We start from the raw sequence: 27902 nt of genomic DNA, 5'->3' as shown, positions 1-27902 counted from the left end.
ACCAGAAGTATATATTACTAGTAACGGGATTATTTCTACTATGACAATTACTTTATATTTTAAACATTTAACTTTAATTGATAGTAATACAAATGCGACTTCAGATCATTCGTTTTTTAAATATAATAGATGTTACAGTACAGTACAAAGTGAAACAAATCGATTGATATAGAAAAAACTATGTACAAACATATATACGTATGAATAAATTTATTTATTTTGCGCTTTATTCCCCAATCCGAATAAACAGAATAAAATATATTAACATATTATGAGTATTTTAAAAGATATTTCTTGTAAACACTACCATCGGATTCCTTTACCGTGCAATTTTATAACTAGTCACATATAAATTGAGTTTTACTTATTACCTATTAAGATCAAAAAGTTCTACGTAGTTCTTTGGTTATTTCATAATTGTTATACAAAATAGGACATATATTTAGATAGCGCTTCTAGCGATCTATTGCATATCCTAAAAAATATTTTCACCGTCTTACTACAAAAGGACCAAAATCACCCATTTTAATTGAGAAATAAGATTCACTGTCTAAATTCTACTAGGCGTGTTCTTTGGCAACTTGATTTGTAGTAAGACCCCTCATACTGTATATAATAGACATGAAAATACAAACAGCGATGTACAGATTACAAAACATCAACCTTAATGCTAATGCGCGAAATAATTGCAATTAAAAGTCTAATCGCTCGAAATGCCTAGAGTTAAACACCCTGTATGATCCATAACGCGTTTACTTGATATAATAAATACATAAAAACCTTTAAACAATATCTTGCATTTATCTTTGTAACCAATTGTATACGAATAAATTAACAATAATAAAAATGCGTTGTAAAGTATTACTGAGAACCTTGTTGATAAATAACTTGTTACATTTTCACACTATTGCAACTGTCCCGACAACATGTTTTATAAGAATGTTATTAAAATGCGCTAGTAATAAAAAGCAGGATCACTTACTCTTGTAGAGGAAAAGAGCATCAAAATAATTAAACACATTAAAAGGCTAAACGGAAATAAGCACGTTACTCGTAGACATTATCTATGAAAAACGACGATGATAACATCTATAACCATAAATTCGAAATCGATTGAAACTACCACGATTTTTTATACTTACCGTTTTTAAACGCGACCAACGAGCGCGGAACGACATGGACGCGGTGACGTAACATTTTTTTGAAACTTCGCTGTCACTTTGACAGCCGCACCCGCTAGCGCTTTGTGGAAGCCGGTAAAAGTGTTATATAAAACAGGTGACAAATATTTACATTATCATACATTAGGATTACATAAATATAGATTTATAAATTGTGGTTAATAGACAATTACTTCTTGTTCGCGGATTACGCTTATTCCGGCCTCTAGAGATTATTTTCTTGGAATTTAATTGTTGTTTTTTTTACACGTTCGTTTTCACTTTAAATTAAACTGGATATGTGAATTATTTTACAGCCAATATATTTTATCGGTTTTTTACATTGTCTTGATTTCAATATGAATAATCCCTGGAAGTCATTCCGCAGTAATACCACTACTCACTACTGTTTTGGTGTTGATCCTTTAGCAGGCCTGGACGGACTTGAATGTCCTCAGGAACTCTAACCTATCTTAAAAATATCTTACCATCGAATATTTAAATTTACTAATACAAAACACTAAGTCTTCCATAAAAATTAATTCCGTTTCGCATCGACTTATTATTCGTACAATAAGATTAATATACTGACGTATGTACGTTGTATTATATACACTTACGTATTACATATAGATTTTTAGAATTAATAATTTCCAAATTGAATGTTTATGAACTAAATATTGATTATTTGACAGTACAGAATAATCAAATAATATCGATATCCTTATAATACGATCCGTTTTGTATTTCATGTTTACGAATTCTAAGAATCCATCATCAGTTCTATCTAAGTTGTTTACATAAACACATATCACTACATAGGAAATTATATATTAATCTACTTACAATTACCATATCACTTTTATTTTAAAAAATATACAGTCTGTATCCTTGGATCCGATCGGACTTCATGTATTTTTTATTTAAATAATTATAAATAATATCGATTCATGTAAATTATCCTTTGATATTTGAGGTATGAATATTTTTGTTAAAATAAATAATTGTAAAAATATTTGGTAGGCACATCGGTATCTTCTAAATTAGATAAACAAAGAAGAAAGCAATGAGAAGATTTGCCTGTGCGGGGAAGATAAGAAATGAATTGTAAAAGTTGTAGAGACATGTTAGATATAAGTACTGAGTGCTTGTCGAAAGTCGTGTAGGGCGGCCAAAAGTTGTGGAGCGGTGGGGCGAGCTGAAGGAGAAGTTGTCCAGCACCATGACATTAAGCCATACCTAGTTTAACATATTTGTGTATGAATACTAGGTTCATTGTTATTAAAAAAACAAAACCACATCTTTTATTCAAAGAGATGAACTGAAATATTTTGACAAGAAACCAAATTAAGTTCTATGTTATATTTTTTTGTGACTTTCTTATCATTATAGACATAAAAATGAAAAAAAAAATACGAGTAGTGTTTTATAATTGAAGCTGATATTTTGAATTTTCCGGAAAAAAATATTCACGAGAACAATAAGCGCATGTCATTCAAAGTAATCGAAACGTCACTTTAGATTAAAATGTAAAACGTACTATATTTAACTGTAAAACAAGTCCCAAGTAACTGGTGTTATTGATGCTAGTTAGAATACTCACAATTCATCGGGACAATTATGGGGTTGGGAAGGTCTATAGCCTCCGTTAAGAAAGGCCCCAACATCGGCTGCGTCTAATTCTGATAAAGGAGCCGCTCCAAGCGTTGCTAATTCCCATAGTGTTATTCCCAATGACCACTGCATTCGAAGTGTTTTCAGTAAGTTTAAAGTTTTCAAATGGCAAACAGTCATTCATTATTACAATACAGCCTTGTAATTTTTTTTTTTTAATTTCAGTAAATAAGTCAAAAATATCATTAGCCTCAATAAGATCTTACCACATCAGACGAGGTCGTGCACTGTCCTTGCAAAAGAGACTCTGGCGCCATCCATTTAACCGGTCTATTTTCATTGTCCCCAAGACAGTGATAATCATCCGGGAACAAATCCCGGGACAGCCCGTTGTCTGTAATCCTGAGTCTCAACTTTTCATCCACTCTATGTAGGAAGAATATTTAAGGGTGATATTATTTTATGTTATATATGTTTAAAATTTGAGATAGTTGTCAATTTTTCACGTCCGCCTATAATTGCAATTGTATTTTTTTGATCGTAAAACTTCACACTGTTTTAATAAAGTAATGAAATGAAAATCTCAAACTAACAAACATATTTATCAATACAAATGGGTACGATATGTGAATAGTTTACTCTCGATACTTTTAAGTGAGCCTTCTATCTTTAAATAAAAATAAAACATATAATCTTAATCGAAATACAAAGAATCAAAAACTGAACAACAATTTATTAGCTGGGTTTCATCCTAAGTAAAAGAAAACAAACATAAAACTATATTTACATGCAATTCCTGGTAGCAACATCTGTGTGGATGACTCGTTGCACGTGTAAGTAAGCTAACCCGCAGGCGATCTGTGCTCCGAGATCGACTAGCTCACGAGTCGCGGGCGCGGCTTGGTGCCCGAGACGACAGGATGTAAGGAACCTATTACAGTACGAGGCACTTATAATATATTTTTTTCCATTTTATCAATACCGATTGTCTAAACGAAAATAATTTGCATATCATCATGAAATTCTAAATTTAAATGTTTTATATATAATATAGCAATATGTAATCTATTTATTACAATCTGTAAAATATGAATGGGTTTGATATATAAAGTGTGTGTAGTAAATGATATTTTAAATTCATACATTATGACATTGATATAAAATGTAAAGTTGTTTACAATTATCTTGTTTTGTTTTGTTAAGCGAGTTCAAAGCGGAGTAGGTTTGGCAATTTCAAAGTATATTTTTTATGTGTTTTCTCATATAACTTCGTCCTTTATAAGCTGATCGTCATGTTTCTTTTATTGTTGGAAACTTTATACCAAAGGAGTACCTTTTAATTTTCTTTCTAAAGTTCCTTAGAACGATGACAAAAAAAACTAGGATCTAAAAACTGCATTCTAGAAAAAACGTTATTTACCATCAAATGCTGGTCAAATTAAATTCACTTATCCATATCATTATGTAAATAAATTAAACACAACATCCATTTCGATCGGTCGATGCTAGCGGCTTTCCAGACAAAGCGGCCATAAGCACAACTACTCAGTGCATATATTCCATTCAAATAATCTCAAGGATGATCTACAAATCTCGTGTTGTATGCAGGAAATATTTACATGTGTGTGTGCAAAAACTATTCATGTGTGAGTGTTCGGAAAGCCCTACTTCCAAATTATTGTTCCTAATTCCTACTTATTGTTTCAATACTTACCAGACATGATTTATTTAAATTTAGAATTTTATAATGATATGCAAATTATTATCTGCTCTGCTGCTATATATTTAATTATAAAATCATTCTTGAAGTTTTATGTTCACAACAATGGGAACACATTAATTAAATTTGGTTGTTGTTTTGGTCTGCGGTTCGGTTACAATTGTTGCCATAAAGATTAATATCATAATTCAAGCATGATCCGAAAGCAAATCTAGACATTTTTTGATTAGAAAAAATTTCATATGGAAATGAATTGAATTAATATCTATTATTGATTTGTTTTTTAATTTTCCTAAGTTAATAATTGCTTGTTTTGACTTAACTAATCAGAAATTATAAAAATAATTTGTGATTCGTCAAATAAGACAATAACGAAGCATGGACTATTATTTCAGTTATTAAATTAATACAGGTCTTTCTGCTGTAATTGTAACACTCGCCTTTTCAGATTAGAAGAGTGCGACACGCAGCAATATACAAGGAGGGGCTTCCTGGCTTCTTCCGCGCAAGCAGCCATCGGGGTCAACACATTAGAATGCACCAAACCACATAATCTAAGACCCTCCGCTAGCAGTAAAGCTGCTTGCATCGCTGAAGCCGCATCTTTGATACAAACAGAATATTTACAACAATTGAATATTCTAAATATTTAAATTAAGCTTTCAATACTTACCAGACACAGTTTTCACGAGCACTTCCTCATAGGTATCACCTCTTTTGAACACCCCTTTATAAACTCTGCCGAAGGTACCTTCTTGGACCAATATTTCAAGGCGGATGTTGGATCGAGGGGTGGTCAGATAACGCAGTTGATCAGCTGGTTCCGTAATGCGATCCTTCGCTATGGTTTGCTAGTAATAATGAAAAAATTATCTTTAACTATATAAAATTAAAATCTTCCATTGAACTTAAATAATATAAAATGAAAATCATTGGTGCAAGTAAGGTGTACCACTTAAATGAAAATAATATTTTTCGGATAAACTACGCGGATTTTTATTATTTAAAAAACTACATAATCCCGACGTTTCGGTTACTTTTCAGCAACCGTGATCAAGGGCAGACATCCGCGTAGTTTATCCGAAAAATATTAGTTTCATTTAAATGAATAAAACTCGCGAAAATCTTAGATCTCATTAAGGTGTACCACTTCTTAAGTGCCATATATCAGACGTGAATCCCTAAATCGGAGATTCGTTGGCGCTTGTACACTTAGAATTTTCATTCTATAACATTAATTACAATTTATACTAAAATCGTAACATTTATTCTACTAGTTTATGCTTGGACAACAAAGAAGTAATAACTTCATAATAAAGTGCTAATAGTTACCTTATATAATTTAAAATTTTAAATAAAATAAAACATTGATATTAAGTAATCGAGGTACATATAATAAAATAAAGAATAGAGAAACAAATAATCTATTTTTGTAAACTTATCAACAACGTTACAAGCATCTGGTCGGCTAGATAATTACTCTTCTTTATTTTCGTTCGTTCGTGATTATAAAGTGGTTCGTCTGCAGGACAATAATTCATATTTCCCAATAAAACCTTTCAAGAGTACGATAACTTTATGAACAAATGGGGTAACAAATTAGAAACGTCTCTCCCTGCCAAGCATAATATTGAAAGATGTTCGAATGTAAAAAAGAAACGCGAAAAGTCTTGAACATTCGATTTTAAGGAAATACTGCTTTATATTTCCCTATATTTGAATATGTGAATTGAATTATAAATATCGATTTATTTAACGTTCATTTAACGGATAATTAGTTACGAAAATTCAACGATAAAGAATGAATTAAGAAAAAGCTTAGAGGAAATAAAATTTGTAGTAACTATATTTCCAATTTTCACTCCTAAGTCAAATTAAAAAAAAAATATCATTTAAAACATGTTTTTACTTTGGTTTAAGTTTATAATTCCTGTTAAACCTTAATCCCGAACTCACTAATTGCATTATATTCTCGTCACCTGATGAGGCCTGAGTTAAAATTAAATCCTTAATGAGATAAAGGATAAACGTTCTGTCTAGTTCAACTTCAACCAAAGAAAAACTTCCTTAATGAGTTCTCTACAACTGGAGATTGTTTTTTGAAAAAAGTTTTTTCTCATATAATTAGGTGTATAAAAGCGTTTTTATCAAAATCAAGATAAATCCAGTAATTTTTATTGTGAAAAAGAAATGACATAATGAATGAAATAATGAGGAGTGGCTAGAAACACTCATTTATAACAAGAGTCGAGTAATGTAGGTGATTGTGGTCGGTATATTTTGAGGTCGGAGAATTACGTTTGTGGATATTAATTAGGGTTTTGGAGATTTATTGTTTTACCTCTATTCCATTTGCAGTTTATTTGTTTGTGCAAATCCTATATATTTATATGATTTGATTTTATGTTAAACGTAATGTTTATATTCTTATTAGCATCGTTACATTAGAAACATGCATATACCTGGGTAACACTGAAAATTTTTAGAAAATGAAAAACGGCTTAATGTAGAAAGTTGCCAATATTTTTATTGTTTTTCGAAATAATCTCCGTTCCTCTTTACACATCGTCGCATTCGATGGAATCGCTCAGAAAAGCAGTGAGCCCATTCTTCCTTAGTGATCTCTTCTAGGGCATTTTCGTACGCTTTTACCACATGTTCAGGGCTCGTAAAGCGAATAACTTGAATTTTATCTTTAAATCTTGGGAATAAATAAATATTCAGGGCGCCAGGTCACAACGGTATGGCTGATGACTCATTATCTCGACACCTGACACAGTAAAATATTCAACAGTGCATTTTGCGGTGTGTACTGAAGCATTGTCGTGGTGAAGGAGGATGCTGCTTCGAGGGCGCTGCTGTCGAATTTTTTCCAAGATAACAGACAAACAGCTATTGACATACCATCCTGCAGTAACTGTCCTTCCATCTTCTAGCATCACTGTCGCGAAATGATCTTTCTTACCAAAGAATGAGGCAATCATCTTTTTTCCTAGACTTCTTCCTTTCTTTACCTTAGTTTGCCGATCCTCGAAAGGAAAAGTCACTGAGCTGATAATCTTTTGATTTCGTGTTCGTGGCAATATATCCAGTTTTTCATCACGTGTAACGATGTCAAATACAGTATTTCTATCACCACCGTTGAACTTATCTAACATTTGATGACACGAGTCCATGCGAAAGTGTTTCTAGTCGTCGGTTAAAGTATGGGGAATCCATTGGGTTCAAAGCTTCTTGACGTCTAAATGTTAAATAGTGACCTATCAGCAGATATCATGCGTCGCACAGCACTAATGTTATCTTCAGTAGTCGCTGTTAAAGGACGTCCCTCACACAAATCATCGTTGAGATTACTACATCCACGTTTCAACTCGTTAAAGCAATTTTAAATAGTGGCACCAGATGTAGCTTCATTAACAAATGCTAATCGCAGCCTATCGTAGCTTTGTTTTCTCGCGTTAGGTACATTTTCAGTTGTAACGAGAGTTTTAGATTTGCCACCAATTCACAAAAACAAATGAATGCAATGTACTATATAAGGTTACCAAAGAGTTTTAAACTTGTTATTAAAAAAATATATATTCATTAACAATGTTCCTAACAGGCCAATTCTAAACATTTTGAGAGTTACCCACATCCTACATCATATTCTTAATTGTCTGCCATGGAAACAAAATTATTCAAGGTTAAAACAATTTTCTAACAATATATTCTGAAGAAATTTCTAAATCGCAAGGCAAGACGATATTATCTATGATTATTGTATAGATTACCTGTGACACATGGGTAAGGTTTGAAGCAGCATAATACGACACACGGGATTCCGGCTTCGCGTAGATGTGCTCACCGATGTGTGTCGTTGCATACGGTGAAGGCGATCTTCGACTGCCTGTTTGACAGTGATTTTCTAAATCTAAACGTATACAATTTAAACATAAACAGTTAGTGCTTTCACATTAGCGTTTTGGCTTCATTATTTCAAAATGCGTCTCAACAATTTGAAAAAATTAATTTCATAGTCAGAAGCTAATGTGAAAGAGGAAAAAAGTATCAATAAACTGTACAAAGTAATTCTTTTTGAATTCTAAAAAAGATTTGTTTCACTAATCATCATAAAAATTTTATTCAATTACGTAAATATAATAAAGAAATATAAGACTTAATTAATTTATTTATTAAAGTAACGACAGCTTTATACATCAATATCATGAATTTCAATAAAAATCATTAGACACTTTAAAACCTATCAGATGAAATGGGACAAAAGAGATGCAGACGAATGAAAATTAATTATCTTATTGAAATTGTTTTCTCTATACTATGAAGAATCGTCTGCTGAAAGCAATGAAAAGGTTAATACAAAAATTTTACATCAATACATTGGCAAAATGTATTGTGTGGAAATTGTAATATTGATATCAAAGGCTTTAACACTGATAATTTTGAGTAGGAGTATTTGTAGTGTTGTTGGATGGCGGCAAAATATTTTATATGTACATAATTTATTATTAATAATATTAACGATATATGTATATAAATCTTTATATTCGAAGTTTTTTTTTAATTTATATTTCCAAAATGAGAATTTTTTTTCCCATAATGTCGAATTACAAGGAGTGATTATGAAAAGGATAAGGAAGGTGACTCACCGAAAGGAAACTTATGAAGGCTGGCGATGGTAGCGTAAGAGCCGGTAGAGCTAGGCGGCCTGCCCAGCGTGTCCAGACGAAGCAACACGTTCTGATGACTCCCATAAGCCGCTGTGGTATATGATGTGCTAGGTGGAAAGCGATTGATTAACATCTACTATTACGCAATATTTTTTCTAAATATAAACATTTTGCTGCTCCTAATGATATTTATGAAACATAAATAACGGTTCAGTAGTTGGTTGGTAAAAATTACAATCAAATATTTACAAACTCACTTTCGAGCCGTGATATAAATAAATGAATTAATAATTATCGACTAATTATTTAAATGCAATGCTGTTTGTTTGAATTACTTAATGATAGGGTAATTAAAGATTTTTAGATTTGTTAGTATCGTTATGCTCGTGTTTATCGAATACTAAGGAAAAAAGAAAATAAGTGCAAACGATACGAGAAACCTTTCAAGGCTACAGTATAAAATTTCAATGGCAGACCACTAAGGTTTGCGGACGGTATTGTTAAAGAAATTAAACGAATTGATTTGTAATTAAAGAAATCACAGAAAAAGAATAAAGTGTTATTGGTGTTTGGCTTAAGGCTTTCTTATAGTTATTGATTTGTTTCTTTTTCATATAGTTTCGGAATACAAATAGTTTATTGAAGCATTTTCTTCCTGAACAAATAAAAGTTGGAACAATTCTTATCTCGGCCGTCCGTAAGCGAATATATCGAACCATTAGTCATTGTAAACACCAAAGTGGGGCGCAATTAAATGTCACTCTATAATTATTGTCTATCGATAGAGCCTTTGCTATCATCCATCAGAGGGGTGCATCTACCAATATGTTTTAATGATCAAACTGTTTTTTATTTTTAATACTTTAAAGTGATCGTACTACGCTATAAAAATAACTGAAACATTTATTTTAAATATTCTGTATTGGTATCGACAGTATACTATATATTACATTAATTATTGGGTGTATCGAAATGTATCGGTTATCGAAAATAATAAAAATATTCTTGAAATCCTAAAAAAAATTATAGATTCTCATTTTTAAATGAACTTATAAAACATTTGACGAAAAATTTATAAAAGTTCCAGAAGCAAATAACTAAACTTGAAAACTCATTAATTCCTCATTTTTCTGACAAAGTTTTTTTTTTATATTTAAGAACATTAATAGATTTAAAACTTTATATTATATACACCTTTTATAAACACAAAAAGAATTTTAAGATCTTATATTCAAATAAAGACATGTACATACATATATAAGGACTGTTACTAAAGAATGACAAAAAATTTTTGGTAGAGTGAACACTATCACATAAAAGATTTTTTTTTTATCAAATAACTTAACTGATTTAATGAATTAAAACACGTATTTTATTCGAAGACCATTATTTCAAATAAAGAAGTTCCCTAATATAAGTATATTTCACTTAGACTTAAATAATTAACGTATAACGTTTATTTTAAGGAGACAAGTTGTTGGTTGTAACACGTTGCCATTTACAGGACCACCGCTTGATAAATTAATCAATGATTGCTACTACTCACTGTATAGAGTCGTGATGTCGAGCTTTATTGCCTCTCCGGTATAATGTGCCAGCTGCTGCTACTCCTGCCAGGAGTGCTAGTGCAGCAGCGGCACATCCACCTGCAGCAAAAAGTACTCCACCGGAAGTGCTGCTCGCGTCACCAGCCAATCGAGCTGTATCATTGTGCTGTATGATCGTTGATAAACCTAAATAATTATAAGGACTTTAATGTCTGTTCCAAAAGAGAAGATTATTTCTAGATCAAATGTATGACAGTATTTATCATTACAGTTGTAATAAAATTCTTTAAAATCTTTTAATTTGTTTGAGAATTTTTTCGTTATGGCAAGGCTTGGTAAATAAATTGATATAATAAATACCTTATAAATAAAAAAAAAACACAATTGAAATCATATTTTAAATTGCCATTATCATATTTTGTGGTAGTTAAAAGTATATGAAGTCGATAATATCTGTAAACAGTACACACAAAGTCTATGTTTAACCTTCAGATATAGTTAATTTTTAAATTTTCAAAGTTTAAGGCACGGTTCTCAGCGAGACGATCTAGCAGATAAATTTATTACCACGTTCAAATCCTCCCTTTTGTGCTCATAAATTTTGGTTAAGTAAATGACCTAACTATAAGGTAAATTAGAGATAAAATAATTGGTACTCTTAAGTGGTTACCACGGAATGTAATACATATTAAAATATAGAATTAACCAAGTGTATAAAAAGTTGTCGGGAAAGCGTCTCCCATTTAGACGCAATAAATTAATATTATGAACATATAAAACAATTAAGGAGAGCAAAATAATATTTCCAACTCCCATTGCATACAATATTTTATTATTGAGATACGATATAATTTGTTTAAATACTTTCTCATAGGATTTCAAATAGACTGATAGAATAAATTTTAAATCTTTATTTCTGCTGCAACTAATGAAAAAAAGGCGGATCAGCAACGTTGTATCCCATACTTGCATACAAAATTTCTTAAAACGTAACTTTGTTATGAAGAAATTAAAAAAAATATATATCACGTAAATGTATATATAATATACAATACGTCATAATTATTAATTAACTTCCAACCGCACACACAGGCTCATAATTATAACCAGTATAATACATTATTAATTTCACGCTGAAAATCAACGCTTAACGGAGAAGCGTTCCCATTTGTTCCCATTCGTTCCCTTATATTAAGGGAAACCCGCTAAATGAAATATTAGGGATAATAGAAAAACTTTTAAGAATAGGGAGAATCGACGTGCAACCAGGTTTTAATAAAGCGTTCCTAAAAAAGGGAGATTTAATAAAATTATAATAAATTCTTCTGTTAGAAACCTTATGAAATGTTACACGACAATTGAAAAAAATAACAAAGGCTGTTGTCATAAACGAATTGCTTTTAAATTTATATTGGTTTCATAAATTTGTCTTTTCATAACTTTTTGATGTTTAAAACTAGATATTATCCCATAGTAACACGCGAAGCTATTTGTTTACTATGAAGTTGATTCATTTTAAAGATGGACAAAACTGATGCATTATTCAAACAGTATCATTCTAATATAAAGATTTTTTTTATACAAATCATTACTAATTTGTAAACACATACAAACTTACACCTATATTTCTAACCTGCCTGATATAAAATTCTACAAAAAAGTATTTTAATGCCAAAACAATTTGCAATTGTCATAAACGTGTTAAATACGAACTCTTTCAACATCGAATTTCTCGTTACTAAACTAAAGTAGTTAACAGATTTTCACCACAAAGTTAAAAGCGTAATTAAAATGTAGGAACAGAACATATTATATAAGTTCTGATATGAATTCTCAAATGACTACAATACTCTTTGATAATAATTTGGTTCTATTACAGTTAGTGGTTACTTTGCTCCAACAGTTAAGACAATAGTGCCTATTTTTTAATAGTCCCCCTACAATAAATACTACTAAATCCTTTCAAAAAATTTATGTTAATTCCTTAAAAAACATCAACATCTGAATATAAAAAAAATATCCAAATTATAAAGAAAAGTTAATTAATTTTTCAATCCGGTATTAATAGGCAAATTTCAAACTAAAATTAGAAACAACAAAATAATTACAGTACAACATTCCAATAATTTCAATCTTATATTAATTACTGAATCGTAAATTTGATAAAACGTACAATAAATTTGACGCTGAAACAAAATTTCCAAGTCAAATAAAATTACAATAGAACAATCGATACTTCCTTGTAAACACATTAAAGAGGGGAGTGGAGTGCCGCCCCTTAATACGTCTTCATCCCTAGCAAAATATCCTGTTGCGTCTACCGAATCGTCTGCATGCTAATAAAGAATGCGAGGGAGTGATTTGTTGAGTGAGTAAACTTGTATTTACTCATCTGTGAAAGAATCAAACGGGGCCTGCGAAAACGTTTGTAGCTTCAAACAGTGTAATTGGATGTATTTTATTCATAAATTGCTTTACAGTAAATAGTATTCGTAATGTTTGTTCATTAATACTATAATGTTACTTCTGACAACGAAACTAAATCACTATAACAGAATAATTATATATTTATAATAGAATACAAATAAGAAGTTTTGTTATGTAAAATATGATGTCAAAACGTCGAACGGTTATCTGAAATTGTACGCTCTGCTGGTATTAAAATATGTATCGGGAAATATGCAAAGTAAATCACGAACGATATCTGATAACGTCACTTAGATATGACACGGTGTAAAGCAGGATTTACCACGGAAATCGCTTTCGTTATACCAAATTGCGATTAACCAAGATTTTGTTTATTTCGCTTAATTTTTTTTGCTCTGAAACTTTGTGTAATAATTTTAACAGAACAGTACAAGCTCATCTGAATAAACACACTATGATAGACGCCACCCCACTTGAGGCAGAGTTAGAAAATTTATAGTTATTATTATAGCCATAGAATGTGCTTGGAAAACTTCGGTTTTATATTGCTTTATGTGCTCTTAGTATATCTATTGGTCGTTATAAAGAGCTTGGGGGATGTGGCAAGTTCAGCAATATATCAAAGAACTTTATGAATGTTACTATTTTTAATGAACTACGAGTGTTTTATTTAAATGTTGCAATAAAAACATTATTTGTTTTATATAGCTTTAGGATAAAGGCAAAATTAATGACTACTAATTTTTTAGAGTATTAAAGGCGCGGACAAGGCATACTATGATTGATGGCGTTAGTAAGTATTTACCTACTTTATTTAATTACTATTTTAGACCGTGAGGGTTATACAGATATTTTATTGTATATCAGAACTTAAACTCACCTTTCAAACAAATTTTGTTTCTCTTAAACACCAGCCGTACATCTTTGTGTGCACGATCCGGTGCTGAAATATTTACTTGCATGGTCACAAGGATTTCGGCACTCCTTGAACCAGTGCACGGCAAACGGACCCTGGTTGAATAACATTAGCAAGTCAAATTCAGTTAGCTATGAGATAACCACATACATATGTATAGTTAAAAAATATTATGCTCACTTCCACTCTTTAATTTAAGTCGCTAATATAAATAAACTAACAAAAATTAACTAAATATATTTGTTAAAAATATTTGTTAAAATAACAAAATATATCTGTATAAAACATAGTATAATTGTTTTCACAGACACATAATAAGAAAGAGTATATTTTTCTTCACACAACTGTATCGAATTTTTCTTAAAGAATAAATAGGAAGGAAACTTATTCAAGGTTAACGTGACCTTGCCAACTTACCTAAAAGTCTGTAACGTGGTGGGCACGTACCCCCGCTCCGATATATTGACTTGCGGCGGCAACATGGCGCCCCGACTCTCGTAGTCTATACTTATCACGTACGGCAGCTGACAAACAATGCATTAATAACACACTAGTGTATATTACTATTGTAATTTGATTATCTTAATGTACAATTCAATAAACTATAAAAAACAAACAAAAACTGACAAAGGCAGTATTAGTGGTATATAAAAGTTATGTCATTCGTAAAATAAAATTACGTTAAAAATTATGTTTCTGAATATCAGACATTGATAACCTTTTATTGCATATAAGTATGTAATCGAGTTAAATATGACTCTACTCATTTAACCAAACAATATGAAATGCGAGGGAGAAAGAACGGATACATATCACGTAGAGAGAGTGCACAGAATTATCCAACAAGAATAATCTCCAACGTGACTGAGCATTTAGCAACGAGAAATGTTCAGAATTTTATAGTTTAGCCTTCACGTCCTTAATTTCTTGTTCTTGTTAGTACAGAGTCTCTTTATAATCTTGTCATTTGTAATTACATCAACTCATGCAATGAAACTAATGAAAATATGGATGCAAGTTGCTAGTAGAATAATATAAAAACCTTACTGTATAAGTAGCATACTTTTAAAACTTTATCTGATATAAAGAAATGCAAATAAAAGGATCTATCATCTGAAGAAATAAAATGTAGACAAGTCATTCTCAAATAATTCAGCCGTCAAATAAGAAAATTCTACTCTTCTCTTTATCTAAATAACACTTTTTTAAAACTCAACCGGGAAAAACGAAAGAGAAAAAAGAGTTGTTTTCGTGTTTAAGTTAATTGAACTTAAAAATGTTAAACTGCCACTCACTACTTCTAAGTTTAAGTGAACCAAACTTATTATAAATCTCAGTAGATAGAGTGATTAAGTTTACACTTTTTGATTTTATTACATTTGAAAGACAAATATAATCTTTGGATATCCACATAAAGAAATATTTAAATATATGCCAATCCAAGAAGGCGTTAGAATAAAACCAAGTTCCTCGAATTGCTTTCTTGTATTGCACATTTTGTTTTGTTTTTACAATATATGAAGAATTCTTCATACTTTCGAGAGGTAAAGACAAAACCGCTTTAAGGTATTCTCCATTCAGGATTTAGTTATATTTTAGCTGCTCGAAAAGACAACCATGTAAATAATTTAAATATAACCTCGAGATTAAGTCGACTTTCCTCATAAACAATACGTAGACATTACGCTTAGGTTCAAACGATTGTTCGCTTTATAACTTTTACTATTGCATCGATTTCGAATAAGACATGCAAAAAATATAACATTAACATAACATTTACCGGTTTCCGTCCCAGAGCCTGCCACATAAACTCCAAGTCGGTGATGTGAGCGGGCACGGGTACTATAAAACCAGTAGCATACGTGTTCACGACACCTTCACGAACGTAGTAAAGTTCCGCGTCCAAACCTAAAACAAAACAATACGGTTAGACTCCTTTAAATATTGGTAAATCTTAAATAATTTAAAAAAAAACGCCCAAGCCGAATTGCTCAATTACCTTGTTCTAAAATGATTCGCTATCACAAAAAAGAAAAACACTCATAAAGAGCATGAGTGAAAATTTAGGTATGTGAAATGTCATTGATATTATGTAAAAAGCAATAAGATATTTTATTTAAATTCGAGAATATATAAAAAATGTGATAATATATTTTTCATTTAAAGGCGGATTCATAGTTTTATGACTCAACTTTTTTATTATTCCTTGTATATTTACTGCCTTACTTAGATGAATATACTATACTTATCATCACTGTTCGAGATATACTTACTCTATAAATCTTGTTATTCTAATTTTTTCGATAGATAATTTCTGTTTTCCTATATTAAACCTAATAGGAAAGTGAATAAGGATGATATTTCTTCTTATAGTTAGGCTTTTTTAAGTTACAGATGAACGGATGCAGCGAACAAATGGCACTTGTCTCCCCAGATGGTAGTTCAATTCCCGTGGGGCGTAGTGCGTCAAATTATCCAACTAAGTCCATTTGCTAAGCAAAAAAGGGCAACGCTACAAATTTGTGCTTCGCATTTTTGTGCAACGAAATTACTACGTGAGTTGCAAATAAATAATTCAATCGTCCTAATGTTTTTTGTAAGTTCTTTCTTTTTAATTTCAAAAGTGATCCTTTCTTACAGTTGAGTTCAGTACTTATTTATTTTTTTGTTTCTTTACATACCCGCTAAGTTGTTTCAGCTATTGAGTATGTATGTACATATGTATAATTGATATGCGCTCTAAAACTTTTTAAAATAAAACGTTATATAAATTAATTGCATAAAAAAAATTAAATGTAGAAAAAAAGTAAAAGCTCTACATATTAGTCGAGTGTGTAACCAAATCCCGGATTCAACGATAACAAATCCGTTTACAGTCCATATTTTTCAAGAGACACTCAAAGTTATATAGCTTGGAATATACGAATGTTGGTTGGGTTGAAAAATATAAAAAAATATATAAGTATAAACCAATCAGATTCATTTTGAGGCAGTAAAGCGGACGCGACTGTCAAACGGACTGAATATGAAGTGGCACTTTGCACAATTGATGAATTACTACCCCTACTTTGAATATACATACACCTATTAGGGTTGTATCTTTCCAAATAATGTTATTTTATATTGAATACTGAAGACACCACTTTCATATTAATTTGAGTGACAAAGAACTGATATAAATATTAAAATTTAATGCTATAATATACTATACTATATATAGTTGATATAAAAAGTTATTGTGAAAAAATATATGGGAATATATGTAAGTTATCAAATGTTGTAGAGTAAAAATGTAATTGTTGATGAAATATAAACGCAGCCCTATTTTAGCACCCCAGTCCGCCGTGCCTTTAGACAATATAGTCGGACACCCCAGACGTGCTACTTTGCCACTGTTATTTGTTTGCTCTTCTATACTCGTCTGTTTGACTAGGAGATTTTCAATTATTATTACTAAGAACACATAAAGAGAAATTTATTCTCTTCGATTAAATACAAAGGATCTAAAAACAAAACACTCAAAGCATCCAGCGAGTTCATGTATCTTATTAAAAACAATAACATTGTTATATATTATCCTATGAGTGAATCCCGTCCTAATTATGGAAACGTACTAACGATGAAGCCGAGCATCCCCGGGGCGACGCCTTTGTTATGGAGGCGCGAATGTGAAGCTCGTTACAAGATTCAATCTAGAAACTTGTTAATGAGACCCTCACTATAGTTACCCTCGTTTCCAGTTTTGTAATCATTTTTTAACTGATGACGGGGAAGGTGATGGTGTTTTACATGTTTCCTTTGTAACGAACTACGCATATACGTTACTATTATGAAATGTATTTATTTTATGTTAATTTAAGAATACGTCTACTGTGTGATATATGCTTCATATATTTAACTCATGAATAAAAAAGGCTCATGAAATTATATTACTGTTCATGGCAATGGTATTGAAAATGTCTTTATTTTCTCATTCGTCACGATGTTTAGTCCTTTCAGTTTTCTGATACTTTTGACGTAGTTATTACTCGGCTTCTTGGACTTCATAGTTCAAGTTTTTTTACGTCTAATTGTCGTCTGGGATTTTCTTAAAATTAAGCATTCATACTGTTCATTAAAACCTTTTCTCGTGGGAGTATAAGTGGTGCCAAATTCCATACGTTAGTTTAAACAAAATTTTATTAGTCTTAATCATAGAAATTATAAGTTATATGCTTCAAATGTAATACAAAAAAAGTAATACAAACACTACAGCCACATATTATTACGATTTTTAAATAAGTTCTATACATATTGTGATTTAAAGCTACTCATATATTGTTTTGAATATAACGGCAAACCGAATACCGTTATCTATAATCTCTGGTACTCTCAACTCTATAAAAATGTCTTCTATTTCATGTTTCACTGACGAATCCCATTAAATTCCTTTTACGCTGGAATTAGTAATCCCGGACACATTTGAAGACCTGATACTAAAGTGTCCATTAATACACGGACCGACACGCACTCCGGTTTCAATGTAATGAGCCATTTCACGTAATTACGAATAATACGGTACCATTGAGCTTGTAATTTGGATCATTTTACTGAGGACAGTACAACCGCTGTAGTTAAATAACATCTGATTATAGTAATATATTATATTAGTCTGCTTAATTTTGTACACATAATTAAAGTATGTTTAATAACAGAATTGATATCTTAATTTTGGTTTTTAATGTTTAAATTTCATTGATTTATATAATATAGGCCAATTGTCAAATATAAGTTTTGACCGAGTAAGTATATACGTACCTACATTGTGTTGTATTTGAGACATTATTTTAAAATTAATATAACTTTATTTTTATATCTGGAACTTCAGTAACTAATAAATTTATTTCCCCATCTTAGTTTGTTTGTTAAATAGTCCGATAATTATATTCAAAAATAGCATTTTATATATTTACCTATTTTTATATAGATAATGTAAAAAAAAACATATATTTTAGTACTTACTGGCTTGGCGTGATATACATAATATTTTTAGATTTTGTACAAATTCATTAACAGTTATATTTTTCTGTAACAAGTGTCACATGCACAACAAAGGAGAATTTAAGAAGATAAATAGTTGTAGTCATCCGGAAGTAAACCTTATAAAAATAGCATATCTCTTGTGAACAACATTCTGAAAAAATATAAAAACAATATGCATTTAAAAATTCAAGTACTCGAAGAGGATTTTCATTTAACTGAGTTGTAGACATCATACATTGTCTTAATGCACTTATTCTTAGATAAGCATTTATTGCCCTTCTAGTTTATAAACACAGAATTTCAGGGACATTTATTAAAATGGCGATAACCGAGTATTTATTGTTTCACTGTTCGTTTACACGCAAATGCTTGCGGCTTTTGTACGTGATAATCTCATTATAGGATACACTCCCTTTTGAAGATAAAAAGTATTTTATGGTTTATGTAACCTAGACAGATATGAGAATTTTTATAAAAAGACAAAATAAAAATAAAAATTTCCAAACAAACTTACATAGTTTTTCATTTGCGTTTATTATTTTATTACACAGTTCCGGCATCATCAAGCTTCGGTCCCTTCTTGTTTTGCGAATTAAATAATACAATCTACATGTAACATTTTAAATTATTAATGTTATAACAATTAATAACCTCGAAAATGTTCGATTTCAATCGAAATTAAAAAGAGTGAAACCGGCTGAAAAGTCTAGTACCCTAAAAGTTATATAAAACGTAACGAAGTTTTAAATAATGTTGGAAGTAAATGTCTTACAAAATTTACACCGTCTTCGGATCTCCGTTATCGTCATAATAAATTTCAATTTATCCTTTGCCTCATTTTCGGAGATAAATCCTTTATTTTCGTCTCTAATTAAAAATTACTGCCGGTTCTATATTTATGTACTAAAGAGATATTGTTTTCAAAGAAAGTTGTAGTATTATTATGAAGAAATTGCTTGTAAAATGTTTAAGTCTTTTTTTTTTTTTTTTGATAGTGCTAATTTTATTGTAGTACATTTATAAATGAAATTTATTATTTATAATTGACTTACATCATGTATTTATTAAAGATTAATGTTCTTAAAATATCATTAACTAACATTACAATAAAAATTATTGTGAAAATGTACGTAATTTCCATGATTTTGATTAACGAATATGCTGAAATTTCTTAAAATGCACAACGAGTGATTAATTATTTTGCAAGGTAAGTAAATTTATAACAGAAAGGCACGGGAACAGCCTACGGTGACTTCTGTGAGTCGGGAATTACAAAAAAAATGTTGTCTGCATAGAATTATTTTTAAATAAAAAATAATCCCCCAGGTTGTATTTTTAATAAACTCCAGACCAAACATCCTGACAGCATCAGCTTCAAAATTTATCGCATTTAAATATTTTCCAGAATCAAAATTATCATATCCATTTTTTATATAACTTCCAAAAGCTTATTTATAATATGAAATCATTACCAGGATACTGTTACAACGTATAAATAAAATTAAATAACTTAACAAATGCACGCCGATGTTATACGTCTGTTATTTTAAGGGTGTCAATAGAGAATAGTCATTTGGATGACCTGACTACGTTGGCTCAAAAATATTTTCTTGGGTATAAAAATTTCTAACAATATCTTTCTTCAATAATTAATATATAAATTTCTATAGAAAAAAATCAAATACTGATAGCATTACTGTTAAAGACTGAAGCATGAATATACATATCATAAAAAAAAAAACAATTAAAAATGTGGTAAATGAAAAAAATATTGAATGATAATATTGCGTTTATACAAAACACTAAATAGATCAAAATACATTTATTCCTTTCATAAATATTCTAGAATATAGACCACGTATTGCATTGTGATAACTTGGAAAGCTAATGTATGCAAGCTAATCTACTATGTATAGCTTTGTTACGTATATACTGACATATTAATATTTACATGTTACGCAAGCCAAAAACGCCAGCAGCCATGAAATTCATAGCGGAGTTTTAACGCTTTCTTTTAATTTCTTAAATGACTCGACGTTTTCCAGGAAGTTGTTACAGCAATTTTTTTAAGTAATTACATTTTTTTAATATGATGATTTTTTTTTGTGAGCCATACGGCGGATAACGATTTAATTGCAGTCTATGTAACAAAAAACATTATATTTAATGTTTTATCCTTGAAAAGATGGAAGCGATAGATATATTGTGGAATCAATGAGCTATGATTGTTTTCTGGAACCTACAATAAGGGACAACCTCATTAAAAACTCTAAAATGCTTGTAAAAAAGTTTCAAGCCTTTTCGTATTATACGTCCAAGCCAGATTAATTTGCTGAAAATAAATGTGTGATTAAAATTGCTATAAATAATTAACAACTTAAAAATTGTGTTAAGAGGTGTTTTAATAAATATTCTAGATTAAAGGTATAAAAGATCAATCGGTTATATATCGACCCAGTACTTTTTGAAAATTTTGATGGAATTCCTAAAATAATAATGAATACAAGTTTTATAGAGCTTTGGAAATGTCTTGGATCCGCTTAGACACTAATACCAACCATCCAAATCCTTTCAGAGAGGAACTGCTACCAATTCACAGGCCGAAACATAAAGTGCTCTCAAATGAAAACGTTATAGTTTTAAATTTATTTTAACAATAAAACAAAAATTTTTATTTCCGACTTTAAAATTTTATGAATATTTTTGTGAATTATATTCATTTTATATTCTGAAATACATTTGTAAAAATTATAATTTTTATGAATGTGTTATTGAATAGAAATGTCATAAATATTAAGAAATCTCATAAATATTAACATGATATTAGAATTAAAACTGTGGTTAAAGCGCGTATTATAGTAAATTAAATTACTTCCTCACAAAGTCCGTGGGAAGTGCGGAGTGTGCCCGACAACACCCATTAGTCAAATCTTGTGACCGAGCAAAAACATTATTAGAAACCGCCATGTTACAATTGTTGTCGTGTAACTGAATTTAATGTTGAATCGCTTAAACTGTTCCTTAAGAACTCTTTAATGGGAGTGATTACATGTACTTTTGTTAGAAGAAAATGAAAATTTCTCTGTTTTTTTTTTTTAATTTATTGAAATATGGTATGTATATAAATTAAACAAGCAATTTGAAATTTCAAACAATGAACGTTCTATACGGGAAAAAACACTTACGTTGAAAATGCTTCATTTGAATTTCTTAAAAAATATTTTTATTGAAACAAAAGATTACTTATGCAAATTCAGATTTCTTATACATTTCATTCTATAATATATTAGACTGATAAAAGAAGGAATAATCCGGAATTGGCTTGATATTCAATAAGACATTTCGATTCCCAAAATAATATTTTTTAACTTTATTCGGATAGACTACAAAATAGACTTATTTTATCTAAATCCGTTTTATTCGATTCAAAATAAACAAAGACATGATACAATTCTCCTTTGCTATATTATTGAATAGTTTATATTTGGAAGATAATCCGTTATTGCTAACCGGTGCGACTGAATTTAACATCTTATTACCAAGCAAAAACACTTCACCAGCCACAAGTTAAGATAACCTAAAGGGTGCAGTGAATATACGTAAAAGAAGTTAAATCGTTTACGCTACGGATGAGTTATAAAAGCTTACAATTTTCCAACTTTTTACAACCTAAGTATATAACTCAAGAATACACGTGCTTAAGTTGTATTATTTTCTCCTTTTATTTTGTATTCACGAGATACAAGCTGTATCATATTTGCCATCCGCTTCCTTTTACCCGTATTGGCATCCGACAGTAAATAAACAAGCTTGTCTTCGACCTCGACATTTGCCAAAGCCAAGTTTGTATTAATCTTTTTCCGATATTACGAGTTATTGATATTCGAGTCCACGCTAATTTGCTAATAAAAGATCGTAACTTTAGGGATAACAATAACGTTATCCGAGGGTTGAGTGGATTTGTTCGTGCATCGCAACAAGTGGTCATGGAGAAATAATGTTTTTTTTTTTTTTTAACGTAAAAGTAATTTATTCGATTGTTAGCGAAATAATCCTGGAGTTTGAGCAAATAATATTCTGTTTACTGGAACCGTAGTTAAATATATGCTCGAAATAATCCGAGACTTATGAAAATGAATGAAATATCAATGAATTCACTGCAACGACAATTAAATATTAAAATCTTATGTTTATACTTAACGTATTTTGAATGAATTTCAATTGTTTGTTATTATATTCGTAATAATGGTAGGGCGTACGAGAATATCGTCCACCTCTTGGATATAATATAAGAAAAATATCTGTTAAAGTATGTTGAACAATAAAAATCTTCAGCGATGTGCTTTAAAATCGCTCTAAAAGAATGAGTTCTAAATGATAAACCCACTTTCATTCACAATATATTAACAATTCTCAACGGATAATTTACCATTGTAAAAAGAATGCTTCGAACAACTGTAAATGCCGGAGGGCTTTTAGATCAATGCCAATAGTTCATAGCATAGATCCGGCATCCTAGCTAAAATAGAAGTAAATCCCGACACGTGTGGGTGGAGATAGTTCGCATTGTGCTATGTACTTAAATCGAGTTGGTAATCAGTTGTATCCAGATATTATAAAATTTATTAAACATCAATTCAAAATTCGTTTTTAGGGGACGCATATCAATACTCAATTGATCATGATGAAACAGACGTATAGTAATCAAACGGTGTATTACAAACCTTATTAATACCGAAAAGCCTAGGAAATATGCCACAAAGTAGATAATTAGTGCAAAATTCGAACAAAAAACTTTATATACCTATTAACAAGGGCACCCTTTTTACATAAATAAACATATTCTCTGTTCTGAAAAACGGTCAGACTCACTGATAGCTCGTAATATCATATTAAACGACACCCCATGGGAAGGTAAATTCGCTCCAAAAATGATAAGCTCAATAAATGCATATATTTCACGTATCTATTTAGACTCGTATGATTTTTGTTTCGAGGGCCATTGGGAGATATTATTTCCTCTTTGTGATGTATGTTCTGTAGCACATTACTCTAATGCATATTAAGTGATAAGATGGCACAAATTAATCAAAATAAAAACCTCATAATATAATCTTACAAAAATAACCATTAATGTTATGACACAAAACTTCTATAAAAATTACATATTTATCATTATTTCATCTCCTTTTGTTCTCATGAATTGGTTTCGTTTAATTAAGGCATCGAGGTTATATCCAATATATTGATTCAATATATCAGTCAACCTGTGAGGTGACGGATTACGAATGCAATTTATAAACAAAGGCCAGGAGTAACATAAAACAGTTGTTAATATTTGAATATTATAAATTCTATATGAATAAAAGATCAAAATGATATGTTATATCATTTCTATATAAAATATATATTTGAAACAAAAAATACTGTAGTGGTATTTGTAAGAATAAGTTTCCCTTCAAACATTATTACGATTAAATTCATCATCATCTTCATTCAACATTCATACATAACATTAAATCTACATAAATTTCAGTAGTATTCAAGCTCAATAAACGAAGCTCTCTGGGGGTATTAGCAGATGTTGGATCAGACTTTACTTATAAATCAGTCGACTGTCAAAATATGAGACTTACAAATCACAGGACAAATAAAGTTAGCCCCACCAATCTGTATCGTACACCCACTCCATCATACATACGTGATGAACGTTCATATACACTTCAAAATGTCAGCCAGTCCAATTAAAAAGAAACGAAATACGTACTAAATTGTCAACAGTCATTTTAAGTGTTGTCTGTTTATAAATAAAGTACGTGTTATTAAGATAATTTATTTGTGACATATTGTTACTGAGGTTTAAGTCATCTTATTGCTAATATCGCTAAACTTAAATTCAAGCTGTATTTATAATAAAATTTTGTTTATAATTCACTAAAGACTTCAAATAGCCACATTCAGTAGGCGTCAGTTTTATGAACTTCTCTTAATACGACTTTCTCCACAGGAAACTTAGTATACGCGTCATTACAGTTACCCGCAACAAGTGGTCTATTTCCTGCTGAGAAATGCCCTAATAGGGCGTTTCCTAACATAGAATTCTATTCAATTAATGACTACAGCAAATACGTCACTTAATGCAATGTGACACTGCCATAAAGTAAATGAATTCAGTATGACTTGCGTTAATTGTCACATTATCGCTTTTATACGACTACGTTTTCCGTTAAATGTTTTGCAATTCCCATTTTATTGAATAAAGTTGATATTAGTACATAGAATAATTTTCAAACAATAGAGATAGCGCTGTAATATGTATATTGCTCCTTATCTCTCAGACTTATTCAGCGAGAATTGGATGCACAAACAAAAGAACAATTCCCGTATGCAACCCCACGCTGGCGGCTGGCGATAAGACTGTTTCTAAATTGATGTTTGACTTGTCATTAATCCACGCGTGACAGATGTCACTGTACTCTATTATTTTGACACATACAATTGTCATTTGTCACTGTGAATGATTTATAGAATGAAAATTAGAAAACCCTTTACGAGTAATCACGTAATTGTAAATATTTTAAATTATTGCTTTTAACTTGTGAGTTTTATAAATTCTTTGAATCATAATACCTTATTTTTGTAAGGGTTTTTCTCATTTGTAATATTTTCTTCACTATGCTTCTCGATACAGATATTTTCTATAATTTATTATTTATAATGGTTGTACTATTTTAATTGCAACAAGTAGTGCTTATGTATGGCCGCCGTATGCATTGCGGGAGCTAGTTTCTTTTATCTCTAATAAGATCCCAATGCGAATGTCGCGGGTCCCTAAAGTAATAAAACTACTAGTACGCACTAAAATTGTTTTCACTGTTCCACGATTTCTATGTATTTAAGTTGTGTTCAAACAAATTTTTTTTAGAAGTAAGCAATAGTAAATGTTTATTGAATGAATTAAAGAACTTATTACGTAAAAAAAAATTGAGTTGGACTGTTCATCGACTGCATTTTATTAATAGACTTAAATATTTACATTTCTTTTTTTTATATTTACATGTAGAAAACAATAAACAGCAACATTTTATATCAGCTCAGCCTCGTGTAAATGGAAACGCGTCCAATTGCGTATAGGAAATACGTAGAATTTGTAGAACAAATATAAATGTTTGAGGGTAGATCGGGGGTAGATAATTACATTTTTTGATCTCCGAATTCGGGGGATGACGTCGATACCGACACGTCAAGTCTTTGTATCGGACGTGTTTTGATACTGTCAGAGATAGACACGACCGAATTGTTACCATACTTCACTCGGACAACAAAAAACAGTTAGTTTATTGAATAAGAGCTTATACAGAGCTGGAAATTGATTCAATGGAATATTATTCTCATATATTTAGCTTTAACTTTTATGTCTATAATATCTTAATAATTTAATGACTTACAGCATGTCACTAATAAGTAAATATATGACAGCTATAATTAAAACGATATTTTCTAAATGTGTATTTAAGAATCCGTCGAATGCCGTACCTTAGGATTGTTTAAAGAATTTCTTAGAATTCAAGTAGGAAGAATTGTTGGTATTCGTAGAAACAAAAAAAATACAGAATTATAGAAAATGTATAAGGCATTAGGAACTATTATAAATCATATTCTGTTGTTATAAAATTATTTATGATAACAAAGGAATACCTTTAAAACTTTATTATAATATTAAATACCGGTTGTTTGAATAAGAGCCTTTTTAATTAGGTAATTCATTTTCCAGTATGGATAATTATTTTAAATAGAAACACAGTCAGCAAAGGAATATTATAGAGAAATACGCTTGAGCTAGTTTCAAATAAATGATGTTAGGAAAATAACGTTTGAAAAATGCATAAAACATGTTACTATAATATGAGTTAAGTTAAAAAAAATGAAAAAATAATAAAAGCCTATGTACAATATAATTTATTGAAAAAGTGGGAAAAATATAATTTGAACTCCCATAACAGTTTGGATGATTATGTGAAATACTTTGAAAAAATTCACAATCACTTGAAGCTGATGGTTCAAGTGAAAGCATATGTGTTAATCTTGTAAGAATTTATTTAAATCTCATATATATTTATTTAATATTTAATCATTTATTCGTTATAGCAAAATGTCCATGTTGTATTTACGTTTTCCTTATCTACAAAAATAACTCTTGTCATTTCAGAAATTACTTCTCAAATATGTATTTTGTTGGGGGATTGCACCTATTGCTTATGTGTTGATGATTTTTAATTTTATTATTCATTTAAATAGCATGCAAAAAAAACAAAAAGAAATGTTAGAATTAATAAATTTATAATGTACATATATATATATATAATATATATATAGGTCGCTTACCATTCTACTTTTTTGTTCTTATTTTTATTTTCATGTGCGGATTAGTAGTAATTTGTATTATTTTTATCTACTTCATAAAAATGATACGAAACACGACTAACATAATTAATTATAATAAAAGTATCTTTTTTTATTCAAGTTATAATATTATATGCTTAAGTAAAAAGCTAATAAAGTAAACATTTAAAATGAGATATAAAGTTTAAAATGTAGCACTTACCTAAGAGTTTCATAACTTCAGCCTGGCTGATAAGCACGTTAAGATGGCCCGTTGCCAGGGGCAACGCGAGCCACACCGCCCAAGCGAAAATCAACCTTTTGGAAGCCATTGCTGATGATTCACTGTTTCAATTTCACCTTTAAAAACATGTTCACACTGACATCGACTCAAAAGTTATGTCGTTTCCATATTGTTATTATTTTTATATAAAATCCCTTCAA

The 27902-nt window shown here is 30.2% G+C and overlaps 1 protein-coding gene across 1 annotated transcript; it reads right to left on the bottom strand.

Annotated features, from left to right (window-relative positions):
- Positions 1-27902, bottom strand: LOC116779057 (tyrosine-protein kinase Dnt-like). The gene is made up of 13 exons (XM_061529575.1): positions 27682-27902; positions 15835-15962; positions 14472-14578; positions 14019-14149; positions 10711-10897; positions 9144-9271; positions 8268-8407; positions 5168-5345; positions 4905-5097; positions 3562-3705; positions 3041-3200; positions 2764-2900; positions 1-2399 (listed from the first exon to the last, which is right to left on the bottom strand). Exons 1-13 carry the CDS (start codon positions 27788-27790, stop codon positions 2288-2290), a joined length of 1854 nt encoding a protein of 617 aa, XP_061385559.1. The 5' UTR covers positions 27791-27902; the 3' UTR covers positions 1-2287.

This window comes from Danaus plexippus, chromosome 6 (assembly GCF_018135715.1).
Source record: "Danaus plexippus chromosome 6, MEX_DaPlex, whole genome shotgun sequence".
In the NCBI taxonomy this organism is placed as follows: Eukaryota; Metazoa; Arthropoda; class Insecta; order Lepidoptera; family Nymphalidae; genus Danaus; species Danaus plexippus.
Note: the sequence above shows the minus strand (reverse complement) of the source record. Positions and strands in the feature narration are given on the sequence as shown.

Bases quoted from the DNA above. Each gene is read 5' to 3' on its own strand.
- LOC116779057 (XM_061529575.1), bottom strand. From the start codon at position 27,790: ATGGCTTCCAAAAGGTTGATTTTCGCTTGGGCGGTGTGGCTCGCGTTG. The intron at 5,098-5,167 runs GTAAGTATTGAA...TTTGTATCAAAG, and splicing joins GCTCGTGAAAACTGTGTCTG to ATGCGGCTTCAGCGATGCAA. The intron at 3,201-3,561 runs GTAAATATAGTT...CTTCCTACATAG, and splicing joins GTTGCTACCAGGAATTGCAT to AGTGGATGAAAAGTTGAGAC.